Below are 21,433 nucleotides of genomic sequence, written 5' to 3'. Positions count from 1 at the left end.
GGAAACCCCTGCATTGTCCACCCCCTGGTTCTCAGCAGTAAGGAGAAGGGGTAAGAAGGATGACCTCATTGGTGTTTATTAACAATAAACCAATAGGACATGGGTGGGTTGAGGGGACGGCAGGAGAGAAAGAGGGCATGCAGCCCAGCCCAGCTGCATGAGGGTAGCCTGTCACGCTGGGGCACACTTTCACACTCCACCCTCGTCTCTCAGGGAAGGACGGATCCCAGGGCAGCCCCCCTTGTGCTTGGGACCGAAGACGCCGAGGCCTCTGGCCACAGGCCTGAGCTGTTGGCTGCCCTTGGTTCTCTGCCTCCACCCTCATGCCTGGGCCCAGAGGGGGCTGCATCAGGACAGCCACGTGTACAGACTACCTCCAAGCCTCTTGGTTGCCTTGGTGGCCCACAGCCAAGGTCAGTTTCCCAGCAGTGCCTGGAGCTGGAGGGGACAGTGAGGGCCACCAGAACAGGGAGAAGGGAACAGAGGGGCCTCAGGTCCCGCTAGAGGCCCTCACTTCCACCTCTCCACCTGTTTGCTCTGTCCTAATCATGCCCATGGCTCCTGACATGGGAGGGCACAAAGTCCAGTGAGAGAAGTTGTGGGCCCTTCTCAGAAGTGTGCGGTCAAAATAAAATACATTAGTTTCTCTTGGGGGTGGAAAATGTGGAGACCTCCTCCTTTCCTCACCTCCACCACCTCACTCGGGCCACCAGCCCCCCTTGCCTGCCCTCCAAAGGCCTCCCACCTCCACCCTGTCCCCTCTAATCCACCCTGCACACTGATCCTGAAAGCTAGTCTATCTAAAGCACAACCAGATCATGCAAACCCCGGCCCGCCCCTTGTCCCATGCTCCCCTGGCCCTCCTTTGTCCTTCCCGCCTGGCCCCTGCTGTAGCCTAGTAACATCGCGGGCTCAGCCCTGGACTCTAAGGGATACATGGGGGCCTCCACACCCTGCCCTCCTCTTCCTCTCTCCCTCCCAACTTGCCCATCCTCCAGGGCCCTCAGACCCCGCCTCTTCCAGGAAACTTGGCCTAGGCACAGGAGCACATGGGGTTTTTGTCCCCCTTCACTTGCTAAGCCTCGAGGCCTGGGGCCTTGTGGGCCTTGCCACACCCTGAGCTTCCCTGCCCAGCTCAAGATTCTGGCTGTTTGAAGTATATGGGGGGCAGGCTCCCCTAGAAAAGAGAGGAGTCTGGGCCCTGAACAGAGGAGAGAATGACGCCAGCTGCCACGTAAGAAAGGGAACTGGTTGGCCAGGAGGTCTGGGGTCCAGCGCCCTCCGCCAAGTGACCTTGGTCAGGTCCCTCCTCCCTGGCCTCAGTTTATCCATCTGCACAACGAGGACTGAGCTTTGAGCGGGTCTGTGTGCGTGTGGGGAGAAAGGAGGCAGAGGAGAGGCAGAGGCCACGAGAAAGGACTAGCCCTGGGGACCGGCATCACTGTGGCGACCGCCCACGGCCTTGGGCCTCTCGGGACCCCACAGGGCAGGGCTACCCCTCCGCAGCTGGGCAGGACCTCCAGGCCACCAGCCTCCTGTCTCACATCATAGATTCCTCTTCGGCGATCTCGCGGTCCACCTCGATGGCCGTGTTCTCAAAACTGGTGATGCCCCCGTATTTGCGCATGTGCACCATCAGTGGCTTTGGTGACTGGCTCCCCGCTAGCGTGGCCACATACATGCCAGTCCGGTTCTCCTCCAGCGATGGGCCCCAGTCCATGGCTGGTCGGCTGGCCTGCTGGAGCCTCTGTGGCAGAACAAGGACAGCGGTGAAAACGGTGGGCGACTGGTGCTTGTGGAGTGCTTCCTGCAGCTGGGCACCGGGCAAAGACCTCACCGTATCCCCGGTGTCAGCCCTGGCAACAATCCTGGTGGGGCGGAGGGCAAGGGCGGTGGCACTTCCCCAGGGGAGTAAGTCCCACTTGGCCAATCACAAGCTGGGTGGGGACATGGGATTTAAGCTTTTGGTGCTTGGTTTCCTCCTCTGTCACTTGGGGACCCTGCCACTCCTGCCACTCTGAACCCTGTCAGCAGGCACTGAGATGGAGCACTTAGCAGGGGTGCTGGGGACAGGCTACAATTACATGCCAGCCAATCCAGGAGCCCACTCTTGGTCCCTTCCCCTAAATGCTGAGTCCTAAACAGCTGGGAGCTTTGGAAAAGAACCAGGAGCCGGGAGCACTGAGGCAGGGAGTGTCACTGACCCTCCAAGTGTTTCCCACTTGCTTCGTCCTGACTCTGATTGTCTGACCTTTCCCTCTGCAGCCCCAGTTTCCATGGAAGGAGAGAGGTGACTAAGATAATGACTAAGTCTGGACATTCTAGAGTTCCTCCCCTCTCAAAACACATTCCCAAAGTCCTCTGCCCGGCCTGCACAGAGAAGAGGCCCAGACCCTTGAAGGAGGATAGATGACCAACATTAAGTGGAGCCTACTGGGTGTAGATTCAAGGAGGATAATGTGCACAGAGCCCTTAGCCCGGGGCTCAGCATGGCCCCACACTCAAAGCCTGGGGACACTTACTGAACTGTTGTAGAGCATCGTACCCCCTGCCCAGAAACCTGCCTATGGCTTATCTTTGCCCTTGGAATAAGACCCAAATTGCCCACCACAGCCTACCTGCTCATCTACCTCCCTGACCTCAGCTCCTGCTACTCTCCCTCCACCCACCCCCACTCTGATCTAGTCTTGCCAGCCTCCTTGCTGCCTTCAGACATGCCATCCCCTCCTGCCTCAGGACCTTTGCACTGATTGTCCTTCTGCTTGGAATGCTCTCCCCTTAGATATCTATTGATCACCTTGTGGGTTTCAGTCAGATTCTGTCACCCCCTCACCAAGGTCTTCCTGGCCACCCTGCTCAAAATATTTTCCCTTCACTCTCTAGTCCTAAACTTTGCTTTTGTTTCAGGGTTGGTTTTTTTTTTATTATTATTATTTTTTAAATGTAGCACTTACTACTACCTTTATGTATTTGTTTATTGTCTGTCTCCCACATTAAAATTCAAGCTCCTTGAGAACAAGCACTTAGATTTGTTCCCAGCTAAACACTAGAACCTAGACTGACGCTGCCCGACCTGAGTACTCGGAATATTTTGGCTGTAGAGTCGCCATGTAAGAGCTTTCTGCACACCGAGGAGAGTTTGACAGCATCCCTGCTCTCTTCCCACTGGAAGTCGGTATCATCCCCTGTGCACACGATGCTCTTATGACAAGCAAAATGCCTCCAGACACTACCAAATGGCCTCTGAGAGCAGAATCACCCCCATGAGGATCCCCGAAGTGGAACACAACATTCCCCGTGCTCCAGCTCTAGGCTGTGTGGTCTTCTTGAGTCCTTGGTGTCCCCATGAGAGGGCCATTAGGACTTTCACCCTCCACCCCCACAGATATTATCTGGAAGCAAAGTTCAGCGAGGTGAGCCAACTTGGCCAAGGTCACACGGGTGACAAGTAGTGATGCTATTTGAACCTGGGCAGTCTGACTCCATCCTAAACTTTTAAAATACTCTGCTTTACCTGCTCTTCACAGTTCTGACAACATGGATAACCTTCTTTTCTTCTCAGAGCAACCCTCAAGGGAGGAGTCTTTGTCCTCACTTGAAGGACAGAGAAAAGCAAGGTTCAGAGAGGGGCATTAACTCGCTTAGGGTCACACAGCTGGCAAAAAGGCAGAGCCCGGATTCCTCCTAATGTGACAGTGCCGGAAGCCCCGGTCTCTGAAGATGGTACTCCAGGGCCCGTCAAGGACTCCTCCTGCAGTGCTCCCCACCCAGCAACATGGCCCTAGGCCTGGCTGTTGGTGGCTGTAGCGATAGGGCAAGAGGGAAGCATAGCAAGGTTTGGGAACCATGAACTTCCAGGGGACTGGAGCCCTCTATCCTGAGCAACACCCCTCTCTTCCTTTCATTTGCAGACACCTCGGCTCTCAAGCAAGGAGACACGTTGCCCTTGGCAGCACAGGTGGGGCCCCCCAACGTTGAGAGAAGGCTGGGGGTTTGCTCCCCATTCCCCAGCAGCTGGATCCAGAGCAGGGCCTGGGTCCAGGACTGCCCTGCGGTCTGGGCGCTGTGGCCACGATCCACTTGTGCTGGGGACGGACTCGGAGCCTCCTTCCAGGTGCAGATATGAAGGTGGGGTGAGGGACAGCTGAGGACACAGTGGCACTGTCTGTGGAGTGGGGGCAGTGGTTGGAGGGGTGCAGGAGGCTTGATATGTAGCCAGTTCCAGTAGTATAAATATTCCCACCGAGGTCGATGTCAAGTTATCCATGAGTTAACAACCAGCTCACAACATCCCTAAATATATAACAATTAGCTCTCATGAACCAGTACCAGCTGGCTCTACCATACACCTGATGGGATATGTGGGGTATGTATGGGGATCCCAAGGCTCTCTCCAGGCCCTAGCAGGCTCACTCAGCTCTGCTCACTGTGACAGCCTCTCCCCACCAAAGGGGCTCCACATTCCATAGCCTTAGAAGGACAGAGTGTGGGGAGACTCAGAGAGGGGTAGAACATTGCCATGGTCACACGGCATCACTGCACACCCACTCCCCTCTTCTGAGGCCGCAGACCCCCATGCCCAAACAGCTTGCATTCTCTGTGCTTCCTGGATCTCTTCACAAAGCCTGGCGTTGGCAGGGCTCCCACCATCAGCCCATTCCCAGGTCACCCACGGGCTGCAGCCCACTCTCTAGGGTCCCTCAGTCCTGTCTTCTGACCCTGAGTCAGGGGAAGCTCTGGGCTGGTGACCAGAGTTCCAGTCTGGACCCCTGACCAACTTACGGTGGGACACTTGTCCTCTCCCTATGGCATGTGGGCAGTGGGACATCCCCCCGTCAGAGACCCATGTGGTGCCAGAGACCACAGGGCCAGACCCTAAGCCCCCTGAGCCTGCCTTACCCCCAGCAGGTCTGAGAGGATTCAGAGCTCAGGCTACTGTCTGGAAAGGCCTGTGAGGCCCTGGGCAAGGTGCTGCGGCAGATGTCTTCTGTCCTGGCAGGTGGGCTTGGGGCAGACAAGGCAGCCCAGACTTACCTCCCAGAGCGATCCCTCCTCCCGAAGCACGGCCACCAGCATGCCGGCTGGGATCATGAGGCAGGACAGCAGACCCATCAGGATGCCCAGCAGCTCCGCCCAGGCTGGGAACCGGTAGCTGCCGTACTCCGAGGGCTGGTACTTGACGATGCTGTACACCAACAGGGCCTGCAGACAGGGGCCCCAGCATCACGGTGGGCTTTGGGCAGGCCCCAGGGCTTAGGGCAGCCCAGGTCTGAGCTACCTGAAGGCCTGGGACAGCCCAGCCCAGAGCCACCCGGTGTTGAAGAGAACCCCATCCTAAGCTGTATAGAACCTGAGACGGTCCCTCCTCCGGGCCTTTGTGAGGCCTGAGACAGCCCAGCTTGGAAGCACCCAGTTTCTAAGACAGCCTGGGCCTGGACTCCAACTCACCAACATACCAGCCTAACGCCCCAGCCGGAAGGGCCCTGAGGAAAGGCCCTGAGGCCTGGGAAAGCCCCACTCATTTGGCTAGCTGCATGGGAGGCTAGACCCAGCATGGCTCCAAAAGCTGGGGACATTGAGGCGGAGGGGAGTACACCCACATCCTGGTGCCCACCTACCCCTCAGCCCTGACAGAGGTCCGCTCTGGGCCAGGGCAGCCCTGCTGGACTGAATGTCCAGAGGGGGCCCCTCCTTTCAGCTCTGGGCCCCAGCCCTCCTTCCCCCCGGTTACCAGGAGCGTGGCCGGGGACAGGAACAGCCAGCAGGCCCTGAAGTAGAGGCCCGGCTTGAAGCCCAGCATCATGTGGATATCCCGGCAGAACCTCTGGATGCCTGTGCGGGGGAGGGGGGAGGAGGATGGCCCCACCAGCATCCCCCACCAGCACCAGCGGCCCCTCCCCCTCCACCCCCGCTGCCCCCATGGGAGACCCTGGCCCTTGGGACCTGGGACCCAGTGTAGGGGGGCTCCAGAGCAGACTCCCAGCCTCCCACCGTGGGGACCTCAATCCCCTCTCCCTCAGCGCCTCTCACCATACACCCGGGTGACGGCCAGGCATGTGGTGATCACCACCACCATGAGCCCGAAGCTGGCGCTGTAGTCATCCAGAAGCACCAGCCAGTACATGCCTCCCTAGAACACAAGTCACAGCTGTGGGCTTCCTTCAGCCCAGCCTCGCTCCCTGGTGCAGACCCTTTTCATGGCGGGGAGCAGCCCGGCCAGCGGTGATGGCAAGACGGTGGCCATGTGACCACTGCCTAGGCTGAGCCCTTCCCACACACCATCTTACAGGAGCTTCACAATAACCCTAGATGTAGAGCCCATTTTATTGGTGGGAACGCAGGCTGAAGAAGGTGAAGCCTCTTGTCCTGAGGTCATCCAGCAAGTGTAGGACCCAGGCTGGAAGCTGGGTCTTCTCTGTACTTTGAAGCCAGGACCCCGGGCCATAGGCCACGCTGTCCTTGGGGAGTGGGCCTGGGTGGCCTCCCAAAGCAGCAGCAGGGAGCCCCAGGGCAGAGTCACCTGCCCCCACCCCAGCCTCCTGGCCTTGCCTCCACCCATACCCGCACCACCCCACCCACGGGCTGCCCTCCCTCCTCACAGCAGCACTCACATCGGTGGTGAGGACCAACCCCATCAGGTACATGGCCACGCAGATGAGCCCCGAGAACACAACCTTCTTGGGCCGCAGGTAGTACGGGAACTCATCTGTCACAGCTGTCACAATGGTCTCCAGGAAGGCAAACTGGAGGAGGGTAGGAGGGGGAAGGTCAGAATTCGGACCCCACCACACACCTGTACACACGTGCATGGACACACACACTCACACAGAGATACACACATCACACAGACACACACAGCTACATCACACACACAGCTACATACACAGATACACAGATGTACATCCCACGTGGACGAACACACACACTCAAATGGACACACCCCCCACAAGGTGCCTGCTGGCACAGACCAGGCTCACCTGACTATCCAAGCCCAGAGTCAGGAGCATAAAGAAGAAAAGGAAGGACCAGAAGGGCGACAGAGGCAGCATGGTCATGGCCTGTGGGTAGACGACAAAGGCCAGGCCAGGGCCTGGGCCAGGCGCACAAAGGGTCAGCAGACTGGGGCACAAGGCAGGCCCTCACAGGCACACTCAAACACACACGGTTGCTTCCATCCCCGTGGGCACACTCATTTAGTCAGATCCAGACATGCACCCTAGTGTACACTTCCAACACTGAACCCCTAAACCCCAGCCCGGATGCCGTGGGTGCTCAATGTACACAGCTTGACAAGATAAATGAACTGATAAGGAGTGCAGAAAGAAAACCCAGCCCGGATGCCGTGGGTGCTCAATGTACACAGCTTGACAAGATAAATGAACTGATAAGGAGTGCAGAAAGAAACATAAGACGATATAAAACCTCATTTGAATACACTTCCGTATACCATCATCCACACAAACAATCCCACTAACACACAGACGTGGACTCGTCCTCCGGCACAAGACACTGATTCACATCATTGTCCACCCCCCGCCCCCCACCCCGAGGCTGGCCTGCCTGCCCACCTGCTTTGGCTACTTGGTCCACAGGCACACCCAGCTCCTGAGACATGTAGCCCAGCACAGAGAAGATGGCGAAGCCAGCCAGGATGCTGGTGATGGCATTGCCCAGAGTGACAATGAAGGTGTCTCTGCCGGGGGAGTATAGGCGCACAGGAGCAGGCCAGAGTGAGCTGGCCCTGCCCCCACAACAGGGCCTGCCCTGGTCGGCCACTCTCCTCCCCACTCCCGCCCCGGGGTCTGGGAGGCTGCACTGACCTGTAGATGTTCTGGTGAAACGTGTTATAGGAGGCGAAGGTGAGGAGACCCCCGAAGCCCACACCCAGGGAGTAGAAGATCTGAAGAGCAGCTTCGATCCACACCTGTGGCAGGGAAGGATGCAGATGGACAGCAGAGAGAAGGGGCTGGCACACCGAGGCCCTGTCCAGAGGGCCACGGAAAGAGGAGAGAGGAGGTGGGGCGGGAGCTAGTCCACAGGTCCAGGGATGGCGTGGTGGAGAGCCTGGCTCCAGGTGATGTGGGCCGGGAGCAAACCCTGTTCCAGCACTTACACAGCGGGACTTGGGTAAGTCCCTTTCCCTCTCTGGGCCTCAGTTTCCCCATCCAGGATCTAGATGATGGCTATGCTTGGTCCAATTCTGAAGGAAGTAGTGTCTTATGTAAATTTCCGGTAGATCCGTATTGACAACAAGCCCATGGAACCCCTTTACTTCCTCCCTGGAGTTGGAGGGACCGGGATTTGATTCCAGCTCCCCTATTTTGGGGCTGTATGGCATAGGCAAGCCACATCACCTCTCTGAGCCTCGGGTCCCACCTCTGTAATGCAAGGATAGGAACACTAGCTCCCTTATAGGGTTGTGGTAAGAATTAATGACTGCATATGTGCAAAGTGCCAGGGCGGGGTCAGGCAGTCGGCAATTAATAAGTAAGAAATGTCAGCTGTCAGCACCACTGTTTCTGTCATTACCAATGACCTCTTTGGGGTTTGGAATCAGAGAGCTGTGGGTTGGAATTCCAACTCTGCCTCCCCTTAGCTGTGTGATCTTAAGCTTATCACTCTTTCGGGCCTCAGTTTCTTCATCTATAAAATGGGAGAAAAATGCCTACCTTTTATTTATTTATTTATTTATATATATTTATATATATATATTATAGTAATCTCTACACCCCACGTGGGGCTCAAACTCATGACCTTGAGATCAAGAACCACACCTCCTCTAACTGAGCCAGCTGGGGCCCCCAGAATAATGTCTACTTTGTAGGATAGTGAAGAATAAGAAATGAAAAGGACATACACTGTTGAGTGCGGCGCCAAGCACAAGGTCTGGTACTGGGGACCCTCCACAGGGAGGATTCCTAACCATTGCCCTTCTTTTCCCCAGGGAGCCCTCCTCCTTCTACTCCCTGGCTCAGTCCTGACTCCTCCCTCAGCACCCCAGCCCCAAGCGCCTCACCTTGGAAGACAGCAGGTGGTGGAACTGGGGGGTGAGATAGAATTGGATGCCCTTCCACGCCCCTGGGAGGGTGACTCCTCGGACCAGCAGCATGAGCAGAATGAGGTAGGGGAACGTGGCCGTGAAATACACCACCTGAGACGTGTTTAAAGGGGGATGGAAAGCAGGGGTGAACTTCCTTCCACCCTGCTCCTCTTCCAGAAATCTCCATCTTACCTCACTCGCCTCCCCAATATTTGGGGAGGCTGAGCTGAGAACAGCCATTATCCATGATGCTTCTCTTTCCCTCCCCGCCTCCCTCCCTCCCTCCACACATGGATCCCTCATTAAAGTTCTGTCGCTGCTTCCCAAGGCGTCCCCAGCCCACCCACCCCCTCCAGCCCTGCTGCGCCCCGCTCCAGGCCACCCTGGGCCTTTGCCTGGAGGGCTTGCCTAGGACTGATGAGAGTCTCCCCCTTCCTTTCCCCACCCCCGCCCCCTGCTCATGCAACCCCTCCCTCCCTGTGTGGTTATCTGCCATGGTACATTCCCAAAGCCCCATCCCCATCCTGACTCACAGACCCACCTTCCAAACATTCACCATGAGGAACCTTTTCAAAGTGCCAAGCACTTCGTTAGGATACAAACCTGAGTCACCGGTAGGTCCTGTCCTTGGAAGGTTTCGGCCTGGTGAACCAGCCTGGCCACCGTCCATCCTTACCTCCACATCTTTCTTCAGGCATTGCCTCCGATGCCTACTCCCCACCCCTACCCTCAACCTCTGCCCCGTTGATGTCTGTTCATCCTCTCCGATTCAGTCCGTGCCCTGCCGCCTCCTCCAGGAAGCCCTCCCACCTCCCAGCCCCTCGGGCCTCTAGGACCTCCCAGGCCTCACCTTGCCGGAGGACTTGACCCCCTTGAGGATACAGAGGAACACGATGACCCAGGCCAGCAGCAGACAGAGGCAGAGGTTCCAGCGGATCTCCCCAGGACTGCCAATGCCCTGGCTGCCTTGGATATGGAGGACGTAGCGGCTGTGGGGAGAGAAAGATTTGAGGGTCCTCAGGTCACCCTGCCACACTCCACGGGCATGCGGGAAAGCTGTGGCCAGCAAGGTCACTCTTACCAGTGTCATCACCATCACAATTACAATTAGCCAGCCTCTACTGAGCTGGGTTACCCAACAGGCTGGTGGCACATTCTCTACTTTCCCTCCTTTAATCCTCACAACAACCCTCCGAATGCCATGACCACACCCACTTCACAGACAAAGCCCCAGAAGCCAAGGACACTGTGTAAAGTCTCACGGCTGGTGAGTGAAGAGCTGGGATTAGAACCCAGGGCCCACCTAACACCAGCACCTGGACTCGGCCTTCCAGGTGCACACTGAGCCCCTGGGGACGCTGGCCCATTCTTGTCCCCCCACCCATCACCCCCAGCAGCTTGGGGCCCCTCCCAACCAGCTGCAGGCCGGCAGTGGCCTGACCTCCAGTATTCCTCGCTGGGGCTGACGGTGCCCGTGAGGTTGAGGGGCAGGGCCCCGTTGCCGTCCTTGGAGCCTCTGTGCTCGAGGCAGAGGTCCGTGTTCCACCAGTTGCCACAGTGCTCCCAGGGCAGGTGGCTGGTGAGGGAGGCGAAGAGGTAGAAGAGCACGTAGGCGATGATCATGTTGTAGTAGATGGCCACCAGGCCTACGATGAGCAGCATGGCCGCGCCGGCACCTGGGCATGAGGGACAGGGCACGGCCCTCAGGTGAAGCCTTCCTGAGGCCAGGCTGTGCAGCCTCCGGCAGCCAGCCCCTCTCTGGGCTTCGCTTCTGTCTCTGCCTAGAGGCTGGGGCATGGGATGGGGTCAGCCTCCCTGTCTCCCCGGGGCCCTGGCCCCTGCGGGGACTAGGAGGCCTCACCTTTGAAGAGGGGGCTGATTTTCCAGACGGCCAGGGGTCCCAGGCTGGAGAACTGGCCCAGAGAGAGCTCAAGGAAGAAGAGGGGGATGCCACAGATGGCCAGCATGAGGAAGTAGGGCACGAGGAAGGCACCTAAGCGGAGGGGGAGGGCAGTCAGGGAGGGTCTCCGGCGGGTGGGTGCATGGATTCCTCTGCTCAAGCCCAGCCCCTCCCCTGATGGCAGATACCTGCGACCCCAGGGAGTGCCTCTCCTGCGGATGGGGACGACCTTTCACACCAGATCACTGAGGCTGCGGGGGCTGGTGGGGATTTACTCACCTCTGCAGCCCCGGTGCCCAGGGCAGGGCTGGGCTCAGGGCAAACACTAAGGGAATGAAGGGATATACGAGTGAATTCCCTGTCAGAGAAAGTGCAAACTCCTCAGTAGGAAATGCATGCCCTTGGGATTTGACCTCTGTCTACTTCCCCAGGTCCTCTCTGCCAGGCCACCTGGGGTGCTTCTAGCTGCCACCATTGGTTCCAAGTACCCAATATTCTTCCCCATTTGCTTCCCCTATTGACAGCCAGCTCCTTTAGAAGACTGCCTACCACTGTAGGGCTTCGGAAGGGCCGTCCATCACGCCAGCTGCCCCCGCCAAGCCCACCCCTTCAGGGGTTCGGGTCCCAAGGCAGGCCAGTTAGAGACCTTCCCTGTGGTCCTCTATAGCCCCATTCAGAGACAAGAGCTCTGGGGATGAAGTCATTGTCCCAGGAGAAAAGGAGGTCAGCACCGGGAGAAAAATAGATTTAGGAGCCAGGGAAAGGGAGAGCCCATAGAACTGTGGCCATTAAGGAGTTCCTAGAGTGTCAGAGACGGGCTCCAGTCCCACACTTCCCGGTCACGGCAATTCATCTTGTCCTCGCCCCATCCCCTCCTGTTTGGATTTCTGCCACTCCACCAATAGGTGTCTCTTCCACGAGTCTGGCCAAGACAGGAGGAGGCTTCAAGGGTGGGCAGGAGCACACTGGCTCTGGAGAAGATAGTCCTGGAGGTGGAATGTTGGGTCGGCCACCAGGTGACCTTGGACAAGGAACCTGGCCTCTCTAAGCCCCGGTTGTCACATCAGGACAACCATGCCCGCCCAGGAGAGTTGTCATCAGGGTTAAATGCCTGGGGCTGGCAGATGGTGAGCGCTCACCCCAGCTATCATGAACGAGACCCAGAACAGTGACTTGATGGTGAAGCAGGGTCAATAGAGGATTTGTTTAAGATGGGACAGGCTTCGCATTTGTAGTCTGAACAGAAGGAACCAGGAGAGGAGGACAGACCAAAGATTCACAAGCAGGAAGGTCTGGTGGGGTGAGGTCCCCGAGAGGGTAGGGGAGGAGGGGGTAGGGGACAACTGTGAGAGCATGGTGATTGCTGCCAGGCAGGTACAGCCTGCCGTCCTGAAGCAGAGGCAACTTCTCTGCCCATCACTCAGAGCCCCAGAAATCCTCAGGCTTCGGGGGAGATATTTGGGTGATGATAAAAGACAAGGCAGAGAGAGCTGTCTTCTCCCAGCCCCAGTTCACTGCTTTCAGTGAATTCTGCTCAAGGCCACAGAGGAGATGGTGGCCAAGGCCGCTAAAACCTCACTCCTCCCCAAGCCTTGGCCTACGAGTCTAGATACTCCTCCAGCAGGCCCTCTGGCCAGTACCTCCTCCGTTGGTGTAGGCGCGGTAGGGGAAACGCCAGACATTGCCCAGGCCCACACAGTAGCCAATGCAGGACAACAGGAAGTCCAGCTTGCCGGTCCAGTTGCCCCGGTCCGCGGCGAAATCCACGTCCAGGTCTACATCACCCTGGTCACTGGGGGTCATCAGCAGGTCTGGGGTAATGGGCTACCGGTAAAAGAGACCAAAGAGGTGAGGTCAGGTTGGAACCATGACACAGCCCACTCCACCCCCAAAATAAGAAGATGAAATCAAACAGGGCTGATGCAGAGATACTCTATGGGTTGAGAAAATCCACTGCTCTTACCTGGGCTAATATTTGCAGGAGCTTCTTGGGGTGGCTGGTCGTTACAAACTTAGGAGGCCTGCAAGGTGGCTCGGGCGCTAAGAAAACCACCTTCATCTTTGTTCGGTGAACACAGAGGTCAAATCAAGGGATGGTCCTTGATTGATGACGACGATGACAATGATCTTCATAACATTTACCTTATCTTGAGCTCTTATTACATGCTCAGTGCACTAAATGTTTTACCTGACTTCATTTTCAAAACAACCCTATGAGCTAAGAACTTGTCCAAGTGCTGTTTCAATCATGAGGCCCACTGAGGCTCAGAGGGGAGTCGTGACACACCCGAGGTTTTATAAGGCTGAGGGGTGGAGAGCGAGGTCTCATGCCCGGAGATTCCCAGCCTCGAAGCCTACATCTTCAGCCTCCAGTGGTGGCCTTTTGGCTACTCCATTCCAGGCACCGTATTTTGAGAGACACACAGATAGCTCAGAGCATATTTACAGGGCAGGTGGCCAGACAGGAGGGTTTTAGGAGAAACAATAACAGGAGGACAGGAGAAGGAGTGGGGGCCCTCAGCACAGAAAGAAGAGGACTTGGAGGGAACACGGCCTCCCCCGAGGGAGGAATTCGATTTATGCTCTGGTGGCTCGAGGAGGCCTACAGAGGACTGTGAATCATATAGTTCATGAGCAGGAAGAGGCTACTGAGTTTGGATCTATCTCACAAAAGTCATAATCTTCTTGTCACTGCGGGAGAGATGCAGGCACAGAGGGGAAGAGAAGCCAGCTGTCCCTAAGATCCCTGTGTGCCATTCAGGGAGGGTGGGGAAGTCCACTGGGCCTTCTCCCTCCAGACTGGGGCTGGAAAAGTGAGGCCCTCCTCCAACTGCTTGAAATGCTGGCTGGGGGGATGAGTTAGTACATCTAGGAGCTGCCCAAGCTGAGGGTCTGCAAGGAATCCCAAAGATACCAGGGTAGCTATCTAAAATTCAGAGAGCGATTCCCCCAAAGCGTCTCCTGGAATGGGTCACAAGGAAGGACAGCCACGCCCTTCCCACTTGCCTCCAAAATTCACACCCATAACAGAGAAGGATGGTGAAGCAAAAAAGGCCAGCTGTCTAATAACGGCATGGTTCTGAGAGAGGAGAAAGGACCCCCTGCTTCTGTTGGGGAATAGTTATGAGAAAACAGTGATACCTCTGGACTGAGTGTCAAGAGACTACAATCCTCTTCCCATGTCTGTGTCCCTTCATAGTGTGACTGGAGAAAAGAGTTTTCTGAGCCTCAGTTCCCCATCTCTACACTGAGGGGGTTGAATAAATCAGGGTCTCCAAAAATACATCCCTTATGGTGTTTAGAGGTACTCAATGTAAGAAAAGGATTCTTTTTTTTTTTTTTTAAAGATTTTATTTATTTATTTGACAGTAGGTCACAGTAGTATTTATCCGCTCAAGTAGGTGGAGAGGCAGGCAGAGAGAGAGAGGAGGAAGCAGGCTCCCCGATGAGCAGAAAGCCTGATGCGGGGCTCGATCCCAGGACCCTGGGATCATGACCTGAGCCGAAGGCAGAGGCTTTAAACCACTGAGCCACCCAGGTACCCCAAGAAAAGGATTCTTGAGTCAAAGAAGTTTGGGGGACTCCACGTTAACAAAGCAAAATAGTTTTCTTTGCTGCAGGACTTGTCAGATCCTTTAATGCACCAATACCCACAATGACTGCCTAGAATAGACAGTATTCTGCAATTCTATTTAAGAAAAGGGTTTTAAGAAGCTACTATGCTGAGATTTACTCAGAGAAATGTAGGTCTATCTGTTCGTCTTCTGGCTCTAATGGTTTGTGAGGAAAGCTTCACCAGAGACTCCCCTAAAGACATTTGGCAGTGGATGAAGACCAGATCAGATCCTAGCACAAAGACTTGGTGATTGTCTACTGATCAGATTTTTTTTTTCTCCTATAACTGCCCTTCCTGACATGAGTCAAGTAGGTGTCTACACACAAATTGGGTGGTGGCAGAGGAGGCTTTGCGGGGAATTTGTCCTATGAGCATTGCGGGGATAAAGACAGTGAAAGGAGAGTGCAGGTGTCATAGGACTGGAGGTGTCTCAGGACAGTGACAGGGTCTGGGCAGTGAGTTTGGGGGGCAGAATGAAGGAATAGTCTTGGGTTGGCTCTCTGTCACAGTGGCGACCATGGCAACGATCCTGCCCTAGGCAGGCTATTGGCCAGAGGGGCAGTGGTAACAAGGACAGCCTGGCATTATTATGGGTGATGGCGATACTGGCGATAATGAACGTGGGCTTGCGGTAATTGGGCTTGCAGTGATCTCAGACATCCTGGGCTGAGGGTAGCGGCAGCCCCCAGACCTATCTGAAACCCACCCCCAGCCTCTGATGCCGCTTTCCATGAGGTTCCTTCCCAGCTGGGTGAGCATTGGCCCCCTAGAATCACTCCCTGCCAGGTGAGCTCCGGGAGGAATGGAGGACCAGCCTGTTGACACTGACCCCTGAAACGGGGTAGTGTGGCAGGCTGGTCACCCTGTGAGCCCCCAGCCCTGTTCAGGCCAGCTGGCAGGAGGGCCCAGTAATGAGGTTCCTCTGATCCCTCCTGAGAAGCTGCTGCCCTTTCTCTGCTCACAGAGCAGTCCTGGCTCTCTGTTTCCATGGTGACAAGAGTTCCAAGAGCAGGATGCTGCCAGCTCTCCTGGCCCCCTCCTCCCCCAATCAGAGGGAAGCCTGATCCTGCTCCAGGCACAGGGGATTGGGTCCTCCAAAGATGAGCCAATCCCAAGACCACCCGGAGCCCCCAACCCCACCATGGAGTGAATCCCAGGAGGCCGTCACGGACAGGATGCGACTGGCTGGGAGACAAGCACCCCAGTCAATGGGGCAGGGTTGGAAGGAAGCTTAATGAGTCGCTTCACACTTCCGCCTGGGTGTGAAGATCCCACCCCCGATTCCCCCACTGCCTATCCCGAGTCATGCAGAAACATAATCCTGAGTTTGCCAGACCTGCACCCCCTCTTTTAGGCACCAACAGATGTAGGTCACCAGCAGTGACAGGTGCTGGGAGAGGTTAGCCTGCCCCAAACCAAGGCTCTCATACCTTCTTCAGGATGAGAGAAACAATAGAAATCTGGAGTCCAACTTCATTGTTGTGCAGACAAGGAAACTGAGTTTCAAGGAGGGGAAGGGATGAGCCCAAGGTCAAATAACAAGTTAAGGGCAGAGCAAGACCAGAATCCACACCCCTGACTTTCAGCCCAGTGCTCATCTCTGAACAACACGGCTCCTTTGCTGATACCTGGCATTTCCTCCCTCCCTGTCCCCTTTACCTTGAGACCAAGGGAGAGGACACTGAGGCCAGATGGCCCCACCCCTGCCCTATGGGCCCCTGGGTCACTCAGTCCATCTTTAGGAAAGCAGCAAACTGCAACCCCCATGTCTGTTTCCCCTTGTCTATAAAATGGGGATAACAAGACCCAGCCCCTAGAATTTTTGGAGGCTTACACGAGATAAGGATTTACAGAATATGGCTGTTTACACACCGTGTGGCACCATGGCAGTGAGGGGCAGGAGCTCTTGTGGGGAGAGAGAGGAAAGAGGAGAGAGTAAGAAAATGGACAAGAATGGCAAGCAGGACCCAAGAAGACCCAAGAGACCCACAAATGGCCCCAAGAAGTCATTCGAGGCAGTGAATAAAAAGACCCACTTAGCCACTCCACGCCCAGCTGCTCAGGGGCAGAAGGCTTGAATGGGGTAGGGGATGGTCAATAACACCAGCCCCTGTGAGCTCTCTCTCCCATCTACATCTACCAGTCCCTGTGGGGTCACTACATCCCCCAAACCCCACTCAGGGACAGTGGGGCTTGCTTTGGTGCCTTGATACTGGAGCTGGATTGGCAAATGACAGTCCAGCTTAGAGAATGGACTTGCCCAAAGTCACAGGGTAAGTGGTATCTGCAGAAATAGTGCCCAGGAGTTCTGACTCCTTGTCTAGGACTCGTACTTTTAAGCCAAAAGCCAGAAAACTTGACCCAATACTCTCCCTCCCCACTCCCCCGCAGGCTGGGAGGTCTAACCCCACAGGAAGGGTGGGGAGGGGCTCCAGAAACACAGATTTGGCCCCCTCTCTCATGCCAGCTTCCACCCCACCCCCATATCCCTTGGGTCTCCCGTTTCCTTCCTCCCCCGCCTTTGCCTCCAGTCAGCCCTACTGACGGGCAGCCTGGGGTCTTAGCAGGGAAGCTAAAGCTGGTTGGAGGGAGCAGGTGGCGGCCCCCGCAGGGCAAAAGCTCGGACAGGAAAGACATCGTCCCCCTGCTGGTTCTCGGAGGTTGCTTCAGTGTAGAGCGCGCGGCTGAGGGCCAGAGAGGCTCCCCGCCCCCACCCCCGAAATTAGTGCCCCTCAAGGCTGGCGCTCAGTTATTCTAACACCCCCAACCCCAATCAGGGTGGGGGACTGGGAAGGGGCGGACTCCTGGCCCCAGCCACCCCTACCCTATGCCTTCTGGGGTTGCAGACACCTGTTCGAAGGACCTGGCCCAATGAACCTCAGCCCCATCACACAACACCCCGACCCCCAGATGGGGAAGGCCATGTCGCCACCCTCCACTCCACCTCTGCAGGCCGTGACCCCGCCCCTCCTTGCCGGCCTCCCCCAGAGCGCTGAGCCGGTCCATGTGCCCTCTCCCACCCTCCCCGGGCCTGAATGGGGGCGGGCCCCTGCACCCCTCTCTCAGGTGTGCCTCCGCCCCCGTGTGCGCCCGGGTCTTCCTGCCCTACCTTGCGTTGGTGAGCTCCCTGGAGCTTCTTCATTTTGGAGGGCGGGTTGCCGGGGCTTCCCGGCTTGGCTTCCCCTGAGAGCAGAGAGCGAGCGACGGAGCCTGAGATCGCGCCGCCGGCCGGCCGCCGCGACTTTGCCCTGGCGGCTCCCGCGCACCGGCTGCGGGGGGGCGCGGGCGTGGGCGCAGGCGCTGCCGTCTGTCGGCTGCGGGCGTGGGGCGTGGGGCGTGGGGCGCGGGCCGGGCGCTGCCAACGCTCTGCTTCTCCCTGCGCAGCGCCCGAGCCTGGGGAGGGGTGCACGGCTGCGCCCGCGGAGACACCCAGACAGACTGGCTGACGGACGGACAGCCGGGGGATGCGCGCGCCCCCGCACGCAGAGCTGCGGATTGGAGGGGCCCCGAGCGCGGGAGGAGGGGGTTCTGCGACGGAAACCCTCAGAGGTCTGGAGGCCTCGGCCACCGTCTCCTGCGTGACCTTGGGCAGGTAACCTGCCCTCTCTGGGCCTCCCTTTCCCTAGTTGGGCGATGAGAGGCAGGCCACGTGCCTGGACACCAAGGGACGGGTCCTGAGTTCCAGCGATCCAGTGCCTCCTCTTCTTTGCTGTGTGACCTTGCCCATGTGACTCAAGCTCGCCGCGCTTTTCCAGGTGAAAGCTGCCTTTTCATCTGGAAAATGGGGATAAGAATCTTACGTCCCTTACCGTGATGTGAGGAATCAGGGGAGATTGTGCAACACATAGTACAGGGCCTGGCACGTAGAAGGGCTCAGCTGACACTATGAGTTGCCCACTCCTGCCACAAAGGAACGGCGGCCATGAATCCGGTTCGTAGTCAGTCGTCCAAGCGCCCAATATTTATTATGCCAGATCCCGGGCTAGGTCTTACTGTCTCAACACAGCCACCCGGAGAGACAGACGGCATCATCCCTACTTTACAGATGAGGAAACTGAAGTCAGAGAGGTTAAGTTCCTTGCTCAAGGTCACAGAGCTAGTGAGTGACACCAGTGACAGTCAGGCCTCATGGACCTTCTGCGTGGTGTGGAACATTTATCCTTTTGCTGGGATGAAAGAGATACAAGGAGGTTTGGGCAAGAAGAGACAGGGCAAGTTGTCCCTGTGTGTTGTGATGGCTTGTGACTTAGATCATGAGCACCTGGGGTCCTCTCTGCCAGCAGTAAGATCTCAGGAATTTTGTAATTTTACATCTCTAAAATGAATTTACATCAGCGATGCCATGTCTGACCGACCTCTCTAAATGTTGTGAGGGTCTGTGTGAACCTGTGACTAGGAGGGGAAATTATTAGCTGGGGTGTTCATACCCATTGGTCTGGTAGATGCTAGTGGACCCAGCATATTTATTATAAATCATGCACCTTTCACCCACAAGTGTCGCAGTTCAGACACTAAATCATAGTGTTGCCCTACCATTAACCAACATGGGGAAGCCTTTGGGGAGAGTTGAGGATAAGAGCCTGCTGTATCTCATACCCCTGGAGCCTGGAAGGAGCCAAGAAGGGCTTAAACTGAAGCACAGGCCTGGGTAAAGGGCCTGGCTGGGTCCTGGAGCCGCCTCTCCTTCCAAGGCCCCACCTAGCTGCTCCTTGCTTTAAGCCTGGCCTCAAAGGGCAGGTCAGGGGCTCTCCAGAAGCAGGATGAAGGAGCCCTTTGGGCATGAATGTGAAGGGAAGGAGCATTCAGGAAACCCTACTGTGTTCATTGGATGAAGGCTTATATCCAATATCGGATTTGTAATTCTTTCCAACAGCCTGGGAAGACGGTTTCTGCAGCCCCATTCTGTACCTTAGGAAATCATCTCAGAGGAGGGAAGTCGTATACCCAAGGTCACATGGAACGCAGAATCTCTGGGCTTGGGAGAGGGCAAAAGCCCATGGCTCCTGAATCCAAGAAGGCCCAGACAGGACCCCCTGCCTCTCCCCTAGGACCTGTCACCACTTCTGTCACAGGACAGGCTGCAGCTTTGCTGAACAACCTCATCATTAGACACATGGGCTTCATTAGACCCTGTGGAAGGTCCAGAGAACCCCAGGAAGAGGGAATAGAGGGGAGGCATTTGCTCAAGAGCCCTGGGAGCCTGGCCTCTTTATGGCGCCTTCCCAGTTGCACCTGCTTTCCCCAGACTCAGCCCTTGGAGGAGCCAGTCTTGGGGTCGTGGGAGGACTGAATCTTTCCTTTAACCTTCTTGAAGCAAACACATCATGGGGTGACCACTGAACCTGAATATCAGTGGCAGTCACTGGGGCTGTGAGTGCAAATGGGTCCAGGCTCACACTTTTCAGATGGGGAAACTGAGGGCCAGAAAAGGCAGGACTTAAAAAAAAAAAAAAGAGTTACACTATCAGTGCATGAAGCAGAGGTGGGGTTAGTTCCGACATCCAGGAATCTGAGCCCACTCAGGTTCTACCTTCCCCTTCCTGCCATCCTCTGCCCTAATACCACAGCCCTTGTTGGAAAAGTCTGGTCGTCTGCAAACAAATAAACAAAACCGCAACATCTTCCAGAAGCTATCGTCCACATAAGCCCCCCTGCCCACTGAAGCCCCAGTCTTATGATCACACAACTGGCCACGAGTTCAGGCACCACGCACATTTGACGCCATTCCTTCTGCCTTATCCCAGAACAACTTTGGGTACTCCTGGGCAGAACTACTTAGGAATCCTAACCAGTAAATAATCTATCTCCCTTCCCCCACCTTCCCACCTCTCTCTCTCTCTCTCTGTTTCTCCTGGTCTCACATCAAACCAGAATGGAGATGTGTGCTGATTTAAGGAAAGTGTTAGATGAAAATGTACTTCCTTTTATTATATAGGGAGATATTTTTAAATGCGTATAAATAAACATTTTTAATTTGCTAAAACGTTCAGACTTTATCGTTGCCGAGCATGTGTTTTGTTACACCACCGAGCGGCGACCGAGAGATGAGGAATCAAACTGTTGGTCCATCTGGGATGATTCAGAGAAAGTGGCTCCAGAGCAGCAGCTCTGGGATGGGATTGCCCTCCAAGGCCGCCCTGGCTGAGGCCTGCGCACCCCGTGCATCCAGAGCTGGGGCAGCTTCCTTGGAGCTCCGCAGTCCTCCTGCTCACCCCTCCCCATCATAACACATTACACACGCATGCACACACATACCCTGGGCGGCAGGAGACCTCCCCTGTTCCTCCTGCTGGGCTGAATCTTCCCCTCGAGCTGAACTGCGGCCCTCTCTGCCCTGCCCACTGCGATCCCTTGGCAGTCAGTGGGATTGGCCCCTCCACAGACCGTGGCTCTCGGCACAGGATCAGGGGCCATAGGGGAAGTTGCTTGCAAAATATCGTGCTGTTGTGCCTGCTTCTGATTTGCTAGAGGCCAGGACCAGGCCAAGCTGTATCCGACGTTTGTCCAGACCCCCGGTCTCCAGCACCAGCTCAGGGCTCACCACCTGGGAGAGGATGGCATGAAATTGCCGTACTCACGATAGAGGCCACAGCAGCTGTTTCTGGCAGGAAGGCTGGAATACCTCTCAGGCACTGGGTGGGCTGTAGGGTCTGACGGGACAAGGAGGGTCCCTTTCCTGAGCCATAACACCCCAGGCTCTGGTGGAACTCTCTTGAGTGATAGGGAACTCACTCTTCACAAGGCAGCCCATGACACTGCTTAGAAGTCATTTGATATCAAATTTCCTTCTTCCTGGAGCTCAGACACCAACTGACAGGTGATCACCAACCAACTTGTGGGCCCCACCCGGCCCCCCGACCTCCCATGTGGGCAACAG

The 21,433-nt window shown here is 56.3% G+C and overlaps 1 protein-coding gene across 1 annotated transcript; it reads right to left on the bottom strand.

The window, feature by feature from the left end:
• Positions 1-926: 926 nt before the first annotated feature.
• Positions 927-17,698, bottom strand: SLC6A7 (solute carrier family 6 member 7). The gene is made up of 14 exons (XM_032851538.1): positions 17,666-17,698; positions 12,581-12,764; positions 10,902-11,033; positions 10,482-10,716; positions 9,891-10,029; positions 9,017-9,151; positions 7,821-7,924; positions 7,569-7,693; positions 6,978-7,090; positions 6,612-6,743; positions 6,031-6,130; positions 5,732-5,832; positions 5,035-5,202; positions 927-1,747 (listed from the first exon to the last, which is right to left on the bottom strand). Exons 1-14 carry the CDS (start codon positions 17,696-17,698, stop codon positions 1,541-1,543), a joined length of 1,908 nt encoding a protein of 635 aa, XP_032707429.1. The 3' UTR covers positions 927-1,540.
• Between the last annotated feature and the right edge of the window lie 3,735 nt (positions 17,699-21,433).

The sequence above is a fragment of the Lontra canadensis genome, unplaced genomic scaffold (assembly GCF_010015895.1).
Source record: "Lontra canadensis isolate GAN:19392208 unplaced genomic scaffold, GSC_riverotter_1.0 scaffold5, whole genome shotgun sequence".
Classification (NCBI taxonomy): domain Eukaryota; kingdom Metazoa; phylum Chordata; class Mammalia; order Carnivora; family Mustelidae; genus Lontra; species Lontra canadensis.
Note: the sequence above shows the minus strand (reverse complement) of the source record. Positions and strands in the feature narration are given on the sequence as shown.